This window comes from Pipra filicauda, unplaced genomic scaffold (genome assembly GCF_003945595.2).
Source record: "Pipra filicauda isolate LSUMZ 115617 unplaced genomic scaffold, ASM394559v2 scaffold232_size1229904_pilon, whole genome shotgun sequence".
NCBI lineage: Eukaryota > Metazoa > Chordata > Aves > Passeriformes > Pipridae > Pipra > Pipra filicauda.
In genome coordinates, this window is record NW_024104346.1 from 231963 (window position 1) to 252342 (window position 20380).

General features: G+C 51.5%; 1 protein-coding gene across 3 annotated transcripts in view; it reads right to left on the bottom strand.

The window, feature by feature from the left end:
- The window catches only part of CSMD2 (CUB and Sushi multiple domains 2), a 249974-nt gene that overhangs the window by 85701 nt on the left and 143893 nt on the right, over window positions 1-20380 (bottom strand). For all 3 annotated transcript variants that reach the window (XM_039381590.1, XM_039381589.1, XM_039381591.1), the window contains 11 exons: window positions 19412-19738; window positions 17111-17305; window positions 14392-14530; window positions 13577-13764; window positions 12830-13018; window positions 12526-12642; window positions 8161-8376; window positions 5121-5309; window positions 3034-3203; window positions 1612-1768; window positions 826-1017 (listed from right to left, as the gene is read on the bottom strand). In XM_039381590.1, coding sequence (XP_039237524.1) covers window positions 826-1017; window positions 1612-1768; window positions 3034-3203; window positions 5121-5309; window positions 8161-8376; window positions 12526-12642; window positions 12830-13018; window positions 13577-13764; window positions 14392-14530; window positions 17111-17305; window positions 19412-19738 — 2079 coding nt within the window. The remainder of the gene's footprint in view (window positions 1-825; window positions 1018-1611; window positions 1769-3033; window positions 3204-5120; window positions 5310-8160; window positions 8377-12525; window positions 12643-12829; window positions 13019-13576; window positions 13765-14391; window positions 14531-17110; window positions 17306-19411; window positions 19739-20380) is intronic.

Consider the following 20380-nt stretch of genomic DNA (forward strand, 5'->3'; position numbering starts at 1 on the left):
GAACTCCAAAAGAATGTGAGGATTTTGAGTAATTTCTGTAACATAGCCATTGAAATTCTTTAACTTTCAGTTCTTAAGGTTTTCTTAAGAAACTCAGACACGGCCTCATACACAATAAATGCAGAGCAAACAGGGTGAAGGTTAAGAAGGCACACAAATCACAGAAATTTGTCTTTTTACCTCAATAATCAGCAAAAAATTCAGCAAAGAGTTACTGCAGGAGTGGTCCTGACTCAGGGGAGGACAGAGTGGCAGTGTCTGGCACATCACAACCACGAGGGCACTTGTGGAGTTGGTTGGAGAGAGTGCAAGAACCTCCCCATGTCCTGGACACAGCTAATGATGGAGCTGTCAAGTCCCAGCCCAACAGCCCTTCATTTGGACACCCAATAATACCACAGTTTTCCAAGCAAGAAGATCTCCAGGTAAAAGGGAACTCAGGGTTTGGCTTAGGAAGGACAGGGGGGTGGAATTAAAATGTCTGAGAGTGGGATCAGATGCCAAGCAGCTCTCCAGCAGGCCTGACTGTGAGCTGGCAGATGCCTGGACACACGTTGATGCCTGGCATTATCAGAAGGTGCCACTCAAGTTTAACGTGTCCAAGTGAAAGGACAAGGAGTGGAGAAAAAAAAAACAACAAACAAAAAAGGAATGTTTCATGTTAAAACTGCTTGGAGTGCTCTCAGCCTGAAGGTGCCTTACACAGGATCCTCTAATTAATGCATTAATATCAGAGGTAATGACACATGTGTTAGCAAAGCAGGGACAAAGGGCCCTGGTGGGCATCGAGGTGATGCTCAGTTTGAAGAGCCAGAGGTGTCTCACCTACACAGGTTGGCAGGGGCTGGTCCCACGCTCTCCTCTCGCCAGTCAGGCAGCCCAGGACCCTGCTGCCCCTCAGGGTGTACCCGGGGTCACAGCTGAAGGACACGGAGCTGCCAGCAAAGTGTCCCTCGTCGTGCACCTTGTACCCGAACTGGGGCACCCCGGGGTCCTCGCACTTGATGAGCTCGAAACCTGCAGGGAGAGGAAGGGCAGCTGTTTGTCTGCATCAGGTATTTCCCAGCCAGGACATGTTAACACAGCCCCAAAGGCAGCATATTGAAAATCAGCGGGTTTTTTTAATTAATGTTTGAGTGAGGTCCCAGAAATCTGGTGGCTCGGCTTTAAATCCGGATTTCTGTATGGCCACAGAAAAGGTTCAATCATCTCCCAGGGAACAAGGGACAGGAGGAGAGGGAACGGCCTCCAGCTGTGCAAGGGTCAGGTTGGAAATCAGGAGGAATTTCCTCATGGAAAGGGTGGTCAGGCACTGGAAGGGGCTGCCCAGGGAGGTTTGGAGTCCCCACCCCTGGAGGTGTCCAAGGAAGGACTGGTTGTGGCACTCAGTGCTCTGGGCTGGGGACAAGGTGGGCATTGGGCACAGGGTGGATCCAGGGGCTGGGAGGGCTTTTCCAACCTCAGTGATCCTGGGATTCCGTGATCTCCCACACTCCAATTCCTCTTAGGGTATAAGATCTTTATGGAAAGGGCTCTTTGCCCTGGTCATGCAACTGTAACACAGAAACACCCCTTCACCCCACCACACGAGCACGTGGGCTTAAAACTCACTGGAAAACTGCAGCTCAAAGCCTTTGCTGGTGTTGGCAGAGTTGGTGATGAACTCCAGCCACATGGAGCTGGAGGTGCTGTTGATGCTGGTGCCCAGCATGTCCGAGCGGCTGAAGGTGCCCAGCAGCCGGGCAGAGCTGTTGGTGCCATCATAGACCTGGGAGGGACCAGAAACACGGACTGAAAACCTGCTTTTAATCACTGCTTCAGGGACCAAACCAGCACTGCCCAGAGAATGTGGCTGCCCCAGCCCTGGAAGTGTCCAAGGGCAGGTTGGAGCAGCCTGGGACGGTGGAAGGTGTCCCTGCCCAGGGCAGGGGGTGGAAAAAGTTGTTTTTAAGGTCCTTTCCAACCCGAACCAATCCATGATCCACAAGTGCAAACAGGGACAAAGCCTCTGAAGTGAAAGAGTCTGTCCTGATGAGACTCCACGGTGCTGCTCAGCTGAGGAGCAGGATTTACACCCTGGAGGATCCACCTCCTCCTCCTTACACAGAGCTCACTCAGGGCTGTGTCTCCTGAATTCATCTCTCTTTGCAAAGAATCAGCTCCTGAGAAAAAAACATTTTCTCCCCAGACTGACTCACAGATGAGCCTTGAACCTGCTATTAGTTAAGAAAAAGCCCAAATGGGGTTTTTCCTTTCTTTCAGACAGCGGGATTCGCCGTGAGGACAAAGAGCAGCTCCTCGCTCGAGGAGATCGATGGGAACTTTCCCGGGAAGCAGATGAGAAGTTGATGACAAACCTGGCGAGGGAACATAATTCCTTTGACAACGAGTATATGCTCTGCATTAACTGGAAATCTTTCTCTCTTTCCAGTCATCTGTGAGCTGAAAATATGTGGATTACAGCTCTCTTGGAGTGCAGGAATATGGCACTTCAGTAAGGACAGAGGCGTTCCTGGAAGATGGCTCAGCATCAGTGATATTAATGCCTCCTTCAAACCCATTGCTTTGTGCTTAATAGAAACTCAGCCTGGATTTGTCTCCTCCTCCATAGAGTCCTGAAGCTTGTAAATGCAGATTAATCTGATTATGGCAACGCTGAAGAGTCTGGAGCTCTGCATTTAAATAACCCCCTTTTCGGGACAAATCAGCCTTGATTCTTAAAAGTACTAAAATAAAGCTAAAACCCTCCAGCTTCCCCATGTGTTACCAGTTTTTCCTGTGCAATTATGCAGGGAGGAACTGAAGTTTAGAGGGTCCCTGGGGATTTTGCTGCTGTCTTGCAGAGTGCTGTGGCAATCACTTCATGTCACAGCAGTGACTGCTTGTCAGCAGTCCTGCTATGAGTCTGTCCCAGGGATCATCACCCTGTCTGGGCCTGGGTGGCATTTTCCAGGTCAGTCCCACCTAATTCCATTAAATAGAACATCCCTTCCCTTTCAGACCTTGCTCTCAGGGGCAGCTTCACTGAATTACCTTGAGGACATCTCCTGCCTCCAGCTCAAAGGTCCTGGCTTTCAGCTGGATCCCCTTCCCTGCCTGGGTCTGGATGGAGTAGATGCACTCGTGGTTGTTGTTGTAGTTGAGTGGGTAGTTGGGGGACAGCAGCACACCCTGGGTTCCAGTGACAGAGGAGCCACATTCAGCTGCACCAAGACACAAAAGCACATTTTAATAACCACGTGGACCTTCTGGCCATGCCACACATGCACGTGATTCCTCCAAAGGCCACAGTTCCTCACTCCTTCCTGCACTCAGCAAGAAGGAAAGAGGCTTTTCCCTGTTGTTGTTCCCTACAACCTGCAGTCTGTCCCTGCTCCATCACATTTTCCTGGTCAGACTTCTCCCCTCCTTCTCCAGACCTGCCTCCTCCTCCACTCTGAGCACTGTAAACACCATCTGACTTGGAGCCAAATTTGAAGTCAGAAGGTTTGTGGGACTCGAAACTGGGTAGAATGATGCCATTTAGAGAAGGAAGAGGTGGCAGCTTCGGAGCTCAAACCTGTCCTGGATGTCAGGAGATGACAATTTAATGCTGCTGGAAAATAACCACCCCTCACCTCTGTATTTCATATTTTAATTACAAGCTTTGAGGACACAATCTCTGCCTCACAACCTCCCCACAGGGAACCTGCAGTGCCTCTGCTGCTCCCCCAAGGAAGGGTCAAAGCAGCAGCAGCAGATACACCCAGAGGAGGCACTTTGGGGGGGACTTTCTCCTCCTCTCTTGCCATGTACCAAAAGCAGGGCCCTCACTTTGGCACAGATTCCCCAGGGATGGTGCCGGACACATCAGCACCCGGGATCTGCTGGAAGCAGCAGCTGGTGGGGAGAGTTCCTGCCCTGGACAGCGGGGCTGGACAAAGGAACAAAACACTCTCAGTTCTCTCCCCACCATCTCTAGAACAGGACCTGAATACAGAGTGCCTGGAAAAGCAATTAAATCTCCTGTGATCTTAACGAGCAAGTCTCCAGTTTCCATCTCCACCCGGGCTGAGTGCAGAGATCTGAGCTGGGGCCGCTGTGACACGAGCTGGGGATGCTGTGACAGGGCTGTCACCCTGCCCAGAGCTCTGGGCCATCACCACAGAGCCCGACCTGTCACCACAAACCCTTCTGAGCCAGCTGCAGCAGGGAAATGGCAGCCACTGTGTCCACGCAGGGCTGAGCTCTGAGGATCGGCTTGAAAAGCTTTGTAAATGATTCTGTTTGATTCCCGTTCCCCTGATTAGCTTTATCTGCAGCCTGGTTATTATTCATGCCCTGAAGAGCTGCCTGGCACAGCAGGATGATGCAGCCCTGTGACCTCAGCATTCCGCAGTGCCGGGAAACGGGAAACGCATTCGGCACCGCGGGATGAGAGGAGAGACCAGGCTGGCTCTGGAGGGGATGTCTGCTCTGCAAGGGCCCTCAAAGGTCACCCACAGATCAGGACAATGGCCCTGGCAGGCTCTGCCACGCTGCAAACAGGTGAGAGACCTGCCCTGCCTGCTCTGGATAAATCCCTCCTGGCTCCGGGCAGCACCAGAGCTCTGAACAACCTCCCACTTCAACTGTACAACAAAAAAATGGGTTCCATCTTTTTGCCAAGGCCTGGAGCATCCTCCTGCCTTTCTGCAGTAGAAGTTGGACTTCTATTCCTTTACCAGGTGCCGTGGGCTGGGCAGGGGGTGCTCCCCAGCTCTGCCAGGGAAGGGTCTCTGCCCCCCATCTGCCCCGGGGAGGACAGCCAGGAGCCAGCTCAGTGCTGCAGAGGAATCCTCCCTCTCCTCCGGCCTCAGATTTATTTATTTGTTGTGTAACTAACGGCTGGAGGGGCTAAAAAAGGACTTGCAGGGCTGAAAGCTCATCCCAGCTCATCCCAGCTCCCTCTCCCCATCCCTGCAGCGACCCCCCCACGAGCGGAGCGACCACATCCCGGGGGGACATCCCCCATCCCAAGGGACATCCCCCATCCCAAGGGACATCCCCCACCCCGAGGGACACCCCCCCATCCCTGCCCACCTACAACCAGCCAGCACAGCGGGACCAACCAAGCAAAATGAAAGCACATGACCACCTACCAACACACCTTGGCAGAGGCGAACTCCACACCCGCCGCCTCCCCCCGAGGCAGGTGAGCCGGGAGGCTCCTTCCAGCCGGTACCCCGGGAAGCAGGAGAAGGTGAGCACGTCCCCCACCCCGAACTGCAGCCCCTTCCTGATGCTGTAGGCTGGCACCTCTGGCTCGTCACAGGGCTCCAGGTCGTACTCTGGAAGGGACAGACAGACGGTTATGGGGCGGCGGGTGATGCCTCACGTTCCACCCTCACCCCGAGGACGAGGAGGGAGCTCCAAGTGTTGGTTCCACCTGCAGGGAAGTTCTGATTCCAGAGCTTTGTGAACCTCAGGATCCACGAGGATGGATGCCCTGTTTGAGCCATGAAGACCCACCTGGATCTCACTCTCTACGTTCAACCCCCTCAGGGGCATCACCTCGATTCAACCCCCCCAAAACCACCCCAGGTTCCACTCCCTGTCCCTGTGTCATGGAGAGAGAGATCCAGCTACAACTCCAGCCACGACTGCTGCATGGAAGAAGAGAGACACTGCTGCTCTGAAAGTGGAAAGGATCTTTCCTTCTTCCCTTCTGGACTTTTATTGGAGGGAAAAGAGATTTGATCCAATGTAAATATTGCTTTACCACAGGAGAGAGAGTTAAGATTGTGTATATAATGTATTCTAATATTTAGTTGTGTAATAATTTTAATATGATTCCCTTCCCCCCATACTGAGTCTTGTGTTGTGTCTGGACAAACCCCTCTCACACTGGGGTGAGTTGTGGGAGGGGGGGCTTGGACTGGGAAATTGGATTTCTGGGGGGTCTCAAACCAGGACACCCTGGGCATCACCAGCCCCTCGATTCAACCCCCCCCTGAAAACACAACAAGTTCCATTCCCTGTCCCTGCTGTCACACAACCAGCCAGGTGACACCAGGGGTGACAAAGCACGATGGAGATTTGTCATTCCCCCTCTGCTTCAGGCAGATGGAGACGGATTGATCCCGGTGGGATTCCTGCTGCCTCTCCATTACTAATCCTGGAAATGAATGGATGCAGCATCTTGTTTGGGGAGTGCAGGAGAAAACACTTGAGCTGCTGCTGAAAGAAAGGTCACGTAGGATCTCGGCTGAGAGCCAGAACTGGGGCTTTGACCACAAAACACGTCAGAGCAAACCTCTCTGGAGGGTTGTTTTTTTGAAAAAATAACAGACCTGCAAAGTATAAAGTCTGCACATAAATATATATATATATGTATGCATGTAAAGGGAGCTAAAAATATAACTGGCTCCCAGCTTTGCTTTCCAAGAGAGGAAAGCGGCCTCCAAATACATGGAAAATCAGAGTTATAATTAGAGGCGAGCTTTTGAAAGGCAAAAAGCCATTTTCCCCCTCATCAAAACGAAAGTTAATTGGAAATTCTCTGACTGGTTTCCACAGAGTATCACATGCAAATCCCTGAACTTCAGAGGCCAGAACAAAGGCACTGGAAACCAGGTTTTATCTGCATCTATGGCAACAGCTCTGTCCCTCAGTGAGTGTGTCAGCACCAAAGCTCCCACAATAAAAATGGGCATTTCTCTTCCAGCCCCAAGTGCTGAATTTGCAGCTGTGGCCTCAGGACTCAGAAGGACACGGAGATGCATTAAAGAACAGCACCCAGGCAATAAACTTGTGTCCCTTAACTGATTGTTTTTGGGGAATGGCTTGTCAGGGCACTCAGGCAGCAAAGATTGACATTCCCTGGGATGTGTGCACAGGCAAACGCTTGAGAGTCCTCTGCAGGACTTCAGGTTGGAGGACACAGTCAAGCAGCACGTGCCCTTCAGCCAGAGATCACCACACAGGGAGTGCTTACAAGGGGGTGACAGGACTGAACCCTCTGGAATTAAATCTCTGCAGGTATGTTCATTGCTTTCTCCCTCCTCCCCCTCATCCTCCTCTCTCTGTTTCTGGACACGGTTCCAGCTCCCTGGGCAGCACTGTCCCTCTTTCCCCCCAAGCCTGCTCTGGTTATCCGAGGAGAATCACTGCAGCAGGTACAGCCTCTCCAGCATGGCAAGCTGGGACAGATGGGATCTTTTGGAGGGCAGTGCTGAGCAATCTGGACTTCTTGGCCAAGGAGCAGGGCAGAGTCACTCCCATCACCCGTCTGGTCTCTCTCTGTGCCTCTGGTTCGTTGCTCCACTTGGATGCTCAGCCAGTGACCGACCTCTGCAGCCTGTCCTGGATGTGCCTCTGCCCCAGAGCCAGGCTGGGAGGGCTGGGAGTGTCCAGCCTGGAGAAGAGATGCTCCAGAGAGACCTTGGAGCCCTTTCCAGTGCCTAAACGGGACTTTGGACAAGAGCCTGGAGGGACAGGACAAGTGGGAATGGATTCATATTGGAAAAGGGGAGATTTGGGTGGGATATCAGGAAGAAATCCTTCCCTGTGAGGGTGGGGAGGCCCTGGCATGGGTTGCCCAGAGAAGCTGTGGCTGCCCCATCCCTGGAAGGGTCCAAGGCCAGGCTGGAAGCAGAGAACAAATATCACATTATTCATGGAACTCTTCGGAGAGGGAATGAAAACAAAATGGCCAAGGGCAAAATGGGCATCAGTGTGTTTTCCATTGAAAGAAAACTCCTCCACTTAAAGAAAACTCCACTGGGGGATGGCTCATGGCACAGGACCATCGGGATGATGCTACTGAGGAACCACAGCCCAAAAATCCCACGTGGATGCCCAAGAGCAGCAAGTTCCAGTTCAAAAAACATCTCCCTCCACCTCTGCTTTTCCAGATTTTATTCCAGGCTTTCACCCTTTCTCCCCTCTCCTCCTTGTCCCCTAAAAGGCAATACCTGGAATAGAGAGATGACCCTTGGATAATGGGAAAGGGAGGGTGGGGAGGCCCTGGCACAGGCTGCCCAGAGAAACTGTGGCTGCCCCATCCCTGGAAGGCTCCAAGGCCGGGTGGGAAGCGGGGAACCTTTGAGATCCCTCCCGACCCAACCCGTCCTGTGATCCTGTGATTCGCAGCAAAGCGGGAAGGGAAAGGATTAACTCTTCCCCCAGCACTGCTCTCACCTGAGAAGGTGATGTTGAAGCCCTCGTAGGACATGGAGAAGTCGGAGATGAAGCGGATCTGGGCCGAGAAGTTGCCGAAGAGCCCCGCGCTGAGCGGGGCCGGCAGGCGGGACCCCGTCAGCTGCTGCAGGGGCTGGGCAAAGCTGCTGTTCTCGGTGATGAGGAGGTAGTCGTGCCCGTTCTCCAGGTGAAAGGTGTGGAAGGTGAAGAACACACCTGCAGGGGAGGGAGGAGCAGAGGCGGTTTCACTCCCGGGGTCCCCACGGCTCTCCCCGAGCCCACCCCGATTCCCAGCTCAGGGAGGGGGGACATCCCACGGGAAATCGTGTTAGAAACGAAACACATAAAAAATCCTGAAGCCAGGGTGTGGGACAAGGCCCAGCACAGAGCCAGGCATGTGGGACTCCTGTGCCTCGGAAATGTGGGAACAGCAGCAGGAGCAGCAGCAGCAGCAGGAGCAGCCTGGCAGCTCTGAGAGGTGTTTTATTAGAACAGTGTTGACCTTTAAATAGAGAGCAAGAGCAGCAAGAGCTGTAGCTGTGAGGACTTGAAAACAAGCATGTTCCAGAAGGAATTCATACCTGGAAAAATAGGACTTATGCCAAGTATCAAGGTCAGAGAGGCTCTTCCAGAAGATGAAGAGTGTCAGTGGTGGAACTGCAGGGACCTTCCCTGCCTTCCCGTGATGGGACTGAATCACAAAATCATGCAATGGTTGGGGTAGGAAGGGACTTCCAAGATTGTCTAATCCCACCCCCCTGCCATGGGCAGGGACACCTCCCACTAGTGCAGGTTGCTCCAAGAAAATCCTACACTTTTATTCACATTACACTGCCAAAAACAAACCCCACAACAGATCCAGCCACAGAAAGAACAGCCAAACACAGGACAAGTATTTTGTCTCGCCTCCCAAATTCAATTTCAACAATTTGAAACATTTTTTGGGAGAAGGCTGTGACCTTGCTGCATTTTGTAAATGAGCTAGAAAGGAGTAATGGATTACTTAAAGTATCCTTCACACCTCCAGACACAGAATGGGAAGCACCTCAGGGTTTTGCAGGAGCCTCCAGCGAGGTGATTTTTTTTCATGCTGGAATTCAAACGCCATTAGAAACACTTATTGTGTGGAAAATAATTCCATCTTTGAAGAGGAAAAAAAATTAAAAAAAAAAATAAAAAAAAAACCAACAAAAAATGGCAGCAACAGCTTGGAGGGAGCAAAGGCAGGCAGGACCTGAGATCAGAACCCCTGTCACATCCTCGTCACAGCGAGTTAACAAGGCAAAGCCACGGCGAGCAATAAAAAGCCTCTTTGCATTTATATGGCTTTTTTTCAGCCCAATATCTCAGCTCGGTTTCTGAGCGCCCAGGGCAGGGCTCCTGAGCCCCTGATCGTGTGGGATTGGGATTCACCCTCCTCAGAATCCATCTGGAGAGACACAGTCCTCACATCCCACACATCCCACACATTCCACACATCCCTAAACATCCCACACATCTTGTGCATCCTACATATCCCACACATCCCACACATCTTGCACATCCTGCACATCCCACATATCCCACACATCCCTAAACATCCTACACATCCCACACATCTTGCACATTCTGCACATCCCTAAACATCCCACACATCTCTAAACATCCCTACAAACACATCCCACATATCTTGTACATCCTGCACATCCTATAAATCCCACACATCCCACACACCCCTAAACATCCCACACATCCTGCACATCCCACACATCCCTGCACATCCCACACATCCCTCCAGCAGCAGTTTGAACAGTTCTGCTGCCAGCAGGGAACACATTTACACAACTCCAGCATTCTCTGATTTTCCTTGCTGTGGTTTTCCTTTTCCTAAAGCCCTTTCTGTCCTGTCCCTGCTCACAGATCAGCTCCTGCCCCTCCACTGCCCCTTGGGAGGAACTTTTGGCCTCTCCCAGGTTCTTCCCTCCCAGGTCTTTGGGAACATCCCACACGTGGCCAGCACACAAGTCCCTTAATTGCCCCAACTTGGCTGTTCCAACAGTTATTTTTATGTCACTGCAGACACTGAGTTACTTTATGGCCTCACAAGCTCTACAATTTGAGTTTAAAAGCAGCTTAATTTTAAAGGTATTTAAATGCTTAAAGGGAGACTATTATTTTTAATCTGAGAGCTTCAAAGTGATTTCTTCTCCCTATAATTTGTTTTGCTGTTTCTTCTGCAGAGAATGGGAAGGAAAAAAAAAAAAAACCAAAACACCAACCTTGTGTTTGCAGAGACATTCTGTGCCACAGTAAATTTCAGACCAGAGCAAAGGTTTAATCGGTCACAAATCCTTTAAAATGAGTTTATAATTAGCCCTTATGGCAACAGTTCCACAGCCCTTAACTGGCTCTCCTCGTGTGCTTGGAGTTTTTACCTTAAAAAACCTGCAGTCCTCCAGCTCTGGGGACTGAACTGCCCTTGTGCTGGGTTGATTTTTGTGGGGTGATATTATTTCTGTTCCTTAGGTTGGGTTGGGTAAAACTGAGGGCATGAATTTCCTCTCAGATGATAAACAGGGAGAATTAAAGACATTTTGCCCTCCCCACATCTCACTCACAGGTCAGATCTATTTTCAGTTGACTGGTAGGAGTAATAAACACTTGGAAACTATTGAAAGCTTCCTGCCTCTCTGGAATTTTGCAGGGGCACCAGTGGAACCAAAAATGTTCTGTCAGGCTCCATTTAATATTTACTTGGGTATAAAGAAGGAATTGTCAAAGTCAAGAGGAGCCCTTTTGCTTTGGGTCATTCAAATCCTTCTGCCTGGGACAGGGAAGGTGATCAAGGTGCAATGAGCTGCTGCACAGGGATAAAGCTGGGATGTCCCTGTGAGCCCTCCTGCTTCCCAGTCCCATGGGAAAGGCTTTGTGTTGGTCTCCAGCCTCTCTGACCTCCATTGCTTGGAAGGAAACGCTTCCACGTGACCAGCAAACCTTCAACAAGCACTTGGATAGAGGGAGGGACAAATGGAATATTCAGTTATAATTTGATGCTGTGGAAAGCAGTCCACAGGGCAGTCCAGGATGCTCAGAGCCAAGGCTGAGTGGTTTGGATGGTCCAGGAGTGCCCCCAGTGCCCTGCTGGCAGGGCTGGGCTGTTCCCTCTGCCCTGAACCGGCCCCAGCAGCATCTCCCACAGCCCAGAGAACAAACACCCCTGGATTCACAGACATAGCCCTGCCAGCCAATAAAAACCGTGCTTTTTTCCAGCCTTGGCCTGAAGAATTCCCTCTGATGTTGACATGAAAGCAGCCAGGCCATCAGAGCTGCACTTTCTCATGTCAAACAGAGCCAGTTTGGTGCTCTGGGCTGAGCTGGGCTCCGGGATAACACAACGTCTCACCGGAGAGCTGGAGCCCAGGCAGAGTGGATTAATTGGAGAGTGGATTGCAGCCACTCCACAGAACACTTTTCCCAGCATGTGATGGTTCCCTTAATGCACTGTGCTGTTCATTGACAAGTTTATTTGCTGTAATACAAATGGAATTTGGCAAATTGGCTCATGAGCCCTCCCGCCGTGCCGGTATCGGGTACGACAGGAGAGTTATGGAAGAGTGAGAAAGTCATCTAAAGGCTTTGTATCCTCTGTGTGAGCCCAGGAGATGCTGCTGGATCATGAGGAATTACCCCCCTCCCCTCATCAAACCTGCTCTCTGATCATCAGTGATACTTTTCCTCGACTTTTCCTCCAATAGACAAGAGCTTGGCCTGCACAGGAGCCTGGCCTGAACATGGAAATACTCCTGGGTAGTGGGGAAAGGGGAGAGGCAGAGCTGGGAACTGAGAGCCCAGGTCCTATCCCATGTCTGGGAATGATTTCCCACGTGCTCCCACTTCTCCAGCTGTAAAATGTTCCACAGCCAGTGACCCAGCACTGCAAAGGGAAATCAGCCTGAAAGGGCCACCAAACATTCCTGCAGGGGTGGCAGTGGCAGCTCCTCCCTCCTCTGTGGGACATTCCTGCCATTACCAGGCACCCAAACGCTGCATTTCAGGATATTTGGATCTAAAGATCTCTCTCTCTCCTGATTTTCAGGATACTGCCACAAAGGTCTGAAACAGGACACAACACCTGCCACAGGTCGTGGTTGATAGAGAACCACCTTCCCCTCTTAATCCTCTCCACTTTGAAAGGCTGACTAGTTCTGACACCAAAATCCTCTGCATCTTATCCAGAGACAAGGTTTGGGTGGTGGCAGAACTGGCCAAGCCCGTGGGTACCATCACTACTGAGAGAAATTCCTGGTTTACACAGGGAGCAGCTTCTCTCCCACTCACCACCCCCCTTCAGGCCTCCCAAAGTGCTCCAAGCTGGAGGCTCCTCACCTTTTCCATGGGATGTTTCTATTGTCCACGTGCAGTTCAAGTTGTTGGGATAAAAATCGGGGAAGCCTGGGGACAGGATGGTACCACTGGAGCCACGGATGTAACCTCCACAGAGAGCTGCAGACAGGGCAGAGAGAGAACAAAACCACTCAGACAACCCCCTAATGAGGGCCATCAGCTCTTCCAGGTGGCAAAACAAAGCCCAGCCCCTCAAAAATCAAACAAAACACAGGGATCAGATGTCACTGGGAGATTCCCAGATGTGCCAGGGCGGGGTTTGCCCCCCCTGCAGATGTGCCCTTACCCTCACAGCTGGGCAGGGGGCGGCTCCACTGGAAGTTTGGCTCACACTCCAGGGCCTCGCTGTCACTCAGGGTGTATCCTGAGTCACAGCTGAAGGTCACCAGGGCTCCCACGTAGAAATCGTTGCCGTGGCGCTGCCCGTTCACCGGGATCCCGGGATCCAGGCAATGGTCGGATTGGAGCTTCACAGCTGTGCCAACAAAGCCTCAGTCACTGCTCAGCCCCTCCCAGAGCTCACCCCAAACCCTGCAGGTTACCCCCAAAGTGAGAGGGGGAATAGAGAGAGGAATTGGGGGGATTCTTGGGGCCGGGAGCTGGACTTGACGGTCCGTGTGGGATCTACGGCAGGATGTTCTGGGATTCTGGGAACTCATCCCTGCCTCCTAAAATAAAAACTGAAAAACTCTACATAAACAGCCAAGTTGGTCGATGGTTGTGGACTCCCCATCCCTGGAAGTGGCCAAGGCCAGGTTGGAAGGGGCTCTGAGCAACCTGGTCCAGTGGAAGGTGCCCCTTGCTCACAACAAGGGGTTAGAACAAGGTGAGCTTTGAGGTCCCTTCACACCCAGGATTCCAGAAAAGGCAGAAACTGCTCCTCCACTGGCACAAAGCTTCTCCCTCCCCAGCCCCTGAGCAGTGAGAACTGCCTGGCACAGGGAAAAGGAGATCCAAGGGGGCCCTGACTGAGGCCACTGTGCTGCCGGAGAACATGGAATGCCACGGAACGACCCCGAGAACCCGCACTCACTTTCGTATCGGATCTGAAAGCCAATGTCAGAGTGGCTTTTGTCAGTGGTGAACAGGAGGTAGAGGTAGTTGCTGGTGCTGATGAGGAACTGGGGCACCTGGGTCCCGTCGTAGACCCCAATCAGGGGGGAGGAGTAGGAGCGGCCGTCCCGCACCTCCAGCGTGTCGTAGTTCACCTCTGTCTTGAACCTGGAAGGGCCACGGAGGAACTGAACACCCCACGTGGCTCAGTTTGCTGAACTGCAGCCCTGAGGGAGCTGGAACAACCAGGAGGCAGCACAGGCCACGGGGGGAGAGGTGGGGGCCTTCCTCCTGCCTGAGCATCTCCCCGGAGCCCGTCGGTCCCGTGTTTCTTGCTGACCCCTCACCTCCCTCATCTGCTGACACCGAGCAGTCCTTGCAGCAACAGTCCCCTCCCAGACACAGGAGTCAGGAGAGCACGGCCCCTCCTCCAGCTGTGCAATCCAGGGGAAGCCAAGAGACTCAGCATTCCCAAGCCTGGAGCAGATCCTCCCTGCTGCTGCTCCCCCAGGAACGCGGGGGAGGCTCAGCCTCCAAAAACGTGTCCTACCCGTGCCTAAAATAACACTGCAGAGGAGCAGGAGTGAGTCAAAACAGGGGGAAAATCACTATTTCCCATCTTTTCTACTTGAATGTCAGGTGAATTTTAATGCCTTGTCAGTTGATAAATAAAAAAGGGGAGGAGAGGACCTCAGTGCCAGACACGCACGGAGCAGCTCGTTCCTCGCCTTGGCTGCACCTCAACCCCCCGGGAACCACCCAGAACACCCCCAGAGAGGGAGTTTGGAGCAGCACCTGTCAAAGGTGATCTTGATGGGGTAGCCAGGCTGGGCCTCGATGACCCAGGCACAGCTCAGCGAGTCCTTGTAGAAGCCAGGCCAGCCAGGGGACAGGATGGTGCCACTGGGCGATGTCAGGTGGCCACCACAGGGTGCTGGGGACAAGGAAATGGCAAAATTCACACAATCAGCCCCCACAGAGGCTGGAAAAAACCTCTTAATATCATCAAGTCTAACACTGCCAAGTCCCCCACTAAACCATGTCCCTCAGTGCCACGTCTGCACGTGTTTAAATTTGGGTGAAGAGCAGCACAGAAGCTGCAGCACCATCAGATGCTCCCTCCCTGCCAAGGCAGGGCCATCCTGCCATGCAAAGCTTTCATGCACTGCTGTCTCCCACCTGTTAAAAATAATCAGAAACACCAACAGGAACTGGTAAGAAATTGCCTTTTCAGCTTAGAATGAAGACACAGTAATCTGCTCCTGTCCCTGGGGGAGCCAGCAGCCTGACCTTGAGCAGTGGCTCCGAGGGGACAGGGTGTAATAATAATTGTTAGACATAAAAGCAGAGGAATCTGCAAGGTCAGTTTGCATTTCAGCATCTGCAGGTGCCAGAAATCCTTTCCTGCCTGTGGTAATTGAGTCGTGGCTTTTCTACCACGAGGGACATCACCAGACCACGGCATTTATTCCACACCGTGGTCCCTCGTGCCACCAGCAGAAGCTGAAGGTATATTATTATTATATTTTCTAAGGGAAAAAAAAAAAAGAAAAGACACTGGAGCTGATGGATCAGAGGTGGAAAAATCCCACAGCCCTCAAAAAACTGCCAGGTCTTGTCCTTGGGGCCTGTGGGACCGGCTCTGAGGAGCAGCTGCTGAAGCACCGACCCAGGGCCAGCCCAAGGGCCACCCAATGTCACCCTGGGAGTGACCTAAAATATGTCAGTCTGGGCCTAAAGCCCCCCCTGCTGATGGGAAGGAGGCAGATGAAAGTCATTTGATCTCAACTGGATCCAAAGCAATTATTTTTGAACGAGAGGCTCCTTTCTGCCCCAAAGCCACATCATCTCCTGTCAGGGCTTCTCCCCATCTTTCAACTCCTTTTTTTTTAGGTCTCTTTCTTTCCCATTAAATTTTTTTCAAGTGCTAAACAGTACTTTAGATCTCTGTGCTTCCTCCTTGTTTAAAAAGGGTAATTAAAATGTCCACTTATCCAGTGCAGACTGAAGGGCGAGTCAAAGAACTCACCACTGTGATCAAGAGGAAAAGGCACAAGCTGATGGCACAAGGTTATCAAAGCTTCCAAAGAGAAAAGTTGATTAAAAGTGTATTATTTAATGTATGTTTCCTGCCTATACTTAAAAATACATAAACTTAAAGGCTCGTGCTTTGAAAGTAACGGGAACCCTGAATTAAATCTACCTTTTGTCAGCTGAAGAAAAATTATATAAGAACATGAAAAGTCCGGTTTTCTTATTATATAAAACTCGTTGAACACAATTGACACCTTCTTTCCACCTCAAACACAATGGGCAAGATTGTGCAATTTCTGCTGCTCATCCACTCGAGCAACACATGACAATTACTAAAATTATTGCTCAATATTCCAGGACTATTTCTCAAGAGCACAGCACTTGTTACTCAAATTGCTGAAAACACCAGTGCAGGGCATCACTTCCCCGAGAACAGAGGGCAGAGGAAGACTTTCCACTCCTAATGAGCTCTTTCTTCCCTTCTCTTTTTCCAGAGTAGAAGCTTTAAAGGACTAAAAAAAAAGCTTTGAAATCTGTATATGGGCCTTTAATTCAGCCCATCTCCCCCACATCTGGGTTGGCTGTGGTGGCCAAGAGATGTAAATGCAAAATTTCAAGCTCTCAACCACCAAAGTCCATTGACAGGACTTCCTTCATTATATAAACATCCTGCATTTTACATGTCTCAAAAAATCAGGACAGAAAAACACCACCACGGATCTTCCACTGCCTGTTGTTTAATTCCCTCCTGACAAGAGCAGCAGGGGAGCTTTCAGCCATCCCTAAATCAGAAACCTTTTATTCCTGTTATTAGAAAAAAACACCTGTTGTAACAAGAAGTGAGCAATAAAAGTAAACCCCCGGCATTCACTTCCCCCCCAAAAAAACCCTGGAAAACAAACCAGGGGTTTGTTATTATTGACTGGCACTTCCTGCTGAGGAAACTCTGCTGTGCAGAGACAACACCCTCCAGAGCCAGGGGAAATCCTGGTCCTCCAGGCTGGGTCTGAAGCTGTGCCAGGGGAGGTTTAGGTGGATATTAGGAAGAATTTCTTTCCAGAGAGGGTGCTCAGCCATTGGAATGGGCTGCCCAGGGAAGTGGGGGATTCTCCATCCCTGGAGGTTTTTAAGAAGAGACTGGATGTGGCATCAGTGCCATGGGCTGGGAACCACAGCGGGGTCGGATCAAGGGCTGGACTGGATGATCTCGGAGGTCCCTTCCAACCCAGCTGATTCTGGGATTCTGTGATTTGGGTGGGATGCTGAGGAGAAACTCTTCCCTGGGAGGGTGGGGAGGCCCTGGCACAGGTTGCCCAGAGAAACTGTGGCTGCCCCATCCCTGGGAGCGCCCAAGGCCAGCTTGGAGCAACCTGTGCTAGTGGGAGGTGTCCCTGCCCAGGGCAGGGGGTGGCACTGGACGCTCTCTGAGCTCCCTCCCAGCCCAAACCACCCCGCGACCCCTCCGAGCAGCTGGACTGACCTTCACACCTGAGCACGGGGTGGTTCCACACCACGTTGCCCTCCTGCAGGACGCAGGTGACGGTCTCGGAGCCGTGGGTGCGGATGAAACCCTCGTCACACAGGAAGGACACGGAGCTGCCCAGCTGGAGGCTGTCCCCAAAACGCTTCCCGTTGACCGGCACGCCGGGGTCGGGGCACTCGTTGTGCCGGAACGCTGAGGAAGGGGGGGAAAGGGAGGCAAGGGAAGGGTCAGCGTCTCGTTTCCCTCCACCCCTGCCCCAAAACCAAGCTGGTTGAACATCAAACTTTGGTTTTTTTCAGTTCCCAAGCGTTTTCTTTGCAGCCTGAGGGGAGGGATGAGGTTAAAACCAGTTGAGCCCTCCCCAAATCTTCGTTGGGGAGGCCTGGCCATGATGATGATGATGATGATGATGATGATGATGATGATGATGACCCAAGAGGGGCTGAGATCCAGCAGTGACAGGGCCAGAGAAGAGCCTGCAGGACCAAGTCACCTCCTCAGGCATCTCCAAATATGAAAATACACATATATGTATTTATAAACACTCAAAAAAGAGATAGAGCTCAGTTCAGAACTTCAAGCAGTCAGAACAAATTAATTCCTCTGCACTTGAGAGGCCATTTAAACCAGTAAAAAATTGTTTTAAAAATGTCTTTATACACCAGGGGTGGGTGATGGATGGGAGATGCACAGGGAGGGCACCACCAGTTCCTGGGTGAGGTGTCACCCTCCTGACAGGATCTGGGGCTCAATCCTGGCTCTGATACCCCCTCACACAAACCCCTTCACCTGAGGAGCCTCCAGCCTGCTGAAGTTTGGCAAATGTTTTCTTAAGCCCTCTGATTTTTCCCTTTTTTTTTTTTTTTTTTAAATAAAGGCTTTGCAATCATGGCTAGAAAGGCTATTAATTTAGCTGTGCCACGAAAGGCCATTATAACAAAGCCATTTATCAGTTCTGCTGAGTAGGTTTAATAATGCTCTTTAGAAAATTACAGGACAATATGAGGGTAAAATTGCCGTGGCATTCACTGGAGATTTGAAGACTGGACTTAACGTGGAGCCAAATCCATCTGTGGAAATTTCAGGGCTTTATGTTATATAAGGCAGTGCTACATGTTTGCCTTCATCTTCAGAGCCTTGCATCTCTTTTAGCTCTCAGCAGAGGAGGGGGGTGATGGCTGATGAACACAACCAGCCCAGAGCTGCCCACAGAGCATCCCCTCAACCCCAGAGGCAGAGCAGGGAGCCCAGAGAATCCCAGAATCACAGCCTGCTTTGGCTTGGAGGGGTTATCTCCTTCCACTCCCCAAGGCAGTGACACCTTCCACTAGCCCAGGTTGCTCCAAGCTGGCCTTGGACACTTCCAGGGATGGGGCAGCCACAGCTTCTCTGGGCAACCTGTGCCAGGGCCTCCCCACCCTCCCAGGGAAGGATTTCTTCCCAATATCCCATCTAAACCTGCCCTCCTTCAGCTTAAGGCCCTTCCCCTTGTGCTGTCACAACCCACCCTTGCCCAAAGTCCCTCTCCAGCCTTCCTGTAAAGCCACGGACACATCTCCTGATGGGAGAACACAAATCCTGGCTGCTCTAGGGACACATAACCCAGGGCCACACTGGGTTTTTTTCCTGGACAAGAACTTGTGCCACCAGCTCTAAACTTGCCACCAATCCCCAGTTTACCCAACTGCAAATCTGAGGTAATCCCCACTTTTCCAGATTTCCTCTGGAATCCCAACAGCTTTAGTGAGCTCAGTCTCTCGCCCACCAGTTCCCAGTAAGAATTCAGAGCATGAAATGCAAACCAGGGGGGTTTGCAGGGGACATTTCAGCATTTAGGTCCCAAACAAGACAGTTGTCAGCATATCCTGTGCAGGGCCAGGAGATGGACTTTATGATCCTCAGGGGTCCCTTCCATCTCAGCATATTCTATGATTCTATGATATCATCCTTGATTGTCCATCAAGACTCCTGTGCTAGGTAGATTCATTTTTCTGCTGCTTTAGCTTGAGAGACATTAAAACTTGCTTATCTCTTACTTACACTGTAAGATTTCCATATTTTCACAGCCATTATCTTTCTCTGCATTGAGGGTGTTCCTGAGGCCTCAGAGAGAAGAAGAAACGACCTTTTTTGACTTGGTGTGTGGTTGGGATTCCTTCACACCACACAGAGGACACTGCTGGCAGGGTGTGCTGCCTTCATGCCAGCTCAAATGCAAATTAATTGTTTAGCTCAGAAGCAGCTATAAAATGTTACGAGGAAGAACAACTTAATATTAACAAAGGGGGGCAAACTCACTGGTGAAGGTGATGTTGAAGCCTCTCTTCTCCATGGAGTGGTCGGTCTGGAACTCCAGCCTGGCCACGTGGCCGCTGCTGGTCAGGGAGGAGGGGATCTGGTTCCCTGAGAAGGTGCCCAGCACCGGGGACTCGGCGGTGCCGCCGTCCTTCACGGCCAGGAAATCAAACTGGGGCTCCACATCAAAGTCATTGAAGGCCAGGTGGATCCTGCTCTCGGGCTTGGCGATGATGAGCCACACGCAGTGCAGGCTGCTGCCGTACTCCTCGGGGTAGTTGGGGGACAGCACGGTCCCCGCCGGGCTGGTGAAGTTGAAAAAGCAGGAAACTGCAAGGAAAAAAAAACCAAACCAACCCATCAACCAGGCAGCAGAGGGGCCTGGATAGGCTGGAGAGTTGGGCTGATTCCAAGGGGATGGAATCGAAATAAAACCAAAATAAAATCAAAGTTGGAGCCTGCAGCAAGGTCTTCTGTTGTGGCACAAGGACCTGGAGGAAGGAACCGACTCAGCCCTTACTCCATGCACAGCTCCAGCCTCTCCTCTGCTGCTGCCCATGGCCAAGCTTTTTGATTTAAACTGCTGGGCCAACTGCAGATAATTCTGAGGGCAGTGTAGAATTCTCAGGATTTGTTAAAAAAAAATAAACCCTGCCCTTTCAAGTGACCTTCCCATTGCTAACTGAGTTTTTCCCCCGTGCTCCTCACCAGGTGTGACCCCACTGCATTCACACACCTCCTTCCACCCAGACTGAGCCCATCCCGCATTAAATATTTCTGGGCTCCAGCAATAAATTACTGAGTCCTTTGAGAAGGAGCCATGAGCCAATTTATGTCCTTGGGCAGCTCTCTGGACCTGTGTGAGCACTGAGATATGAAGGCTCTGGAGGAGCAGCCCAAGAACGTTCCCAAGTTTCCCCCCCAGCACCAGGGGGTTGGGACAATTCCCCCAGGGGGAGGGGGAAACTCCTC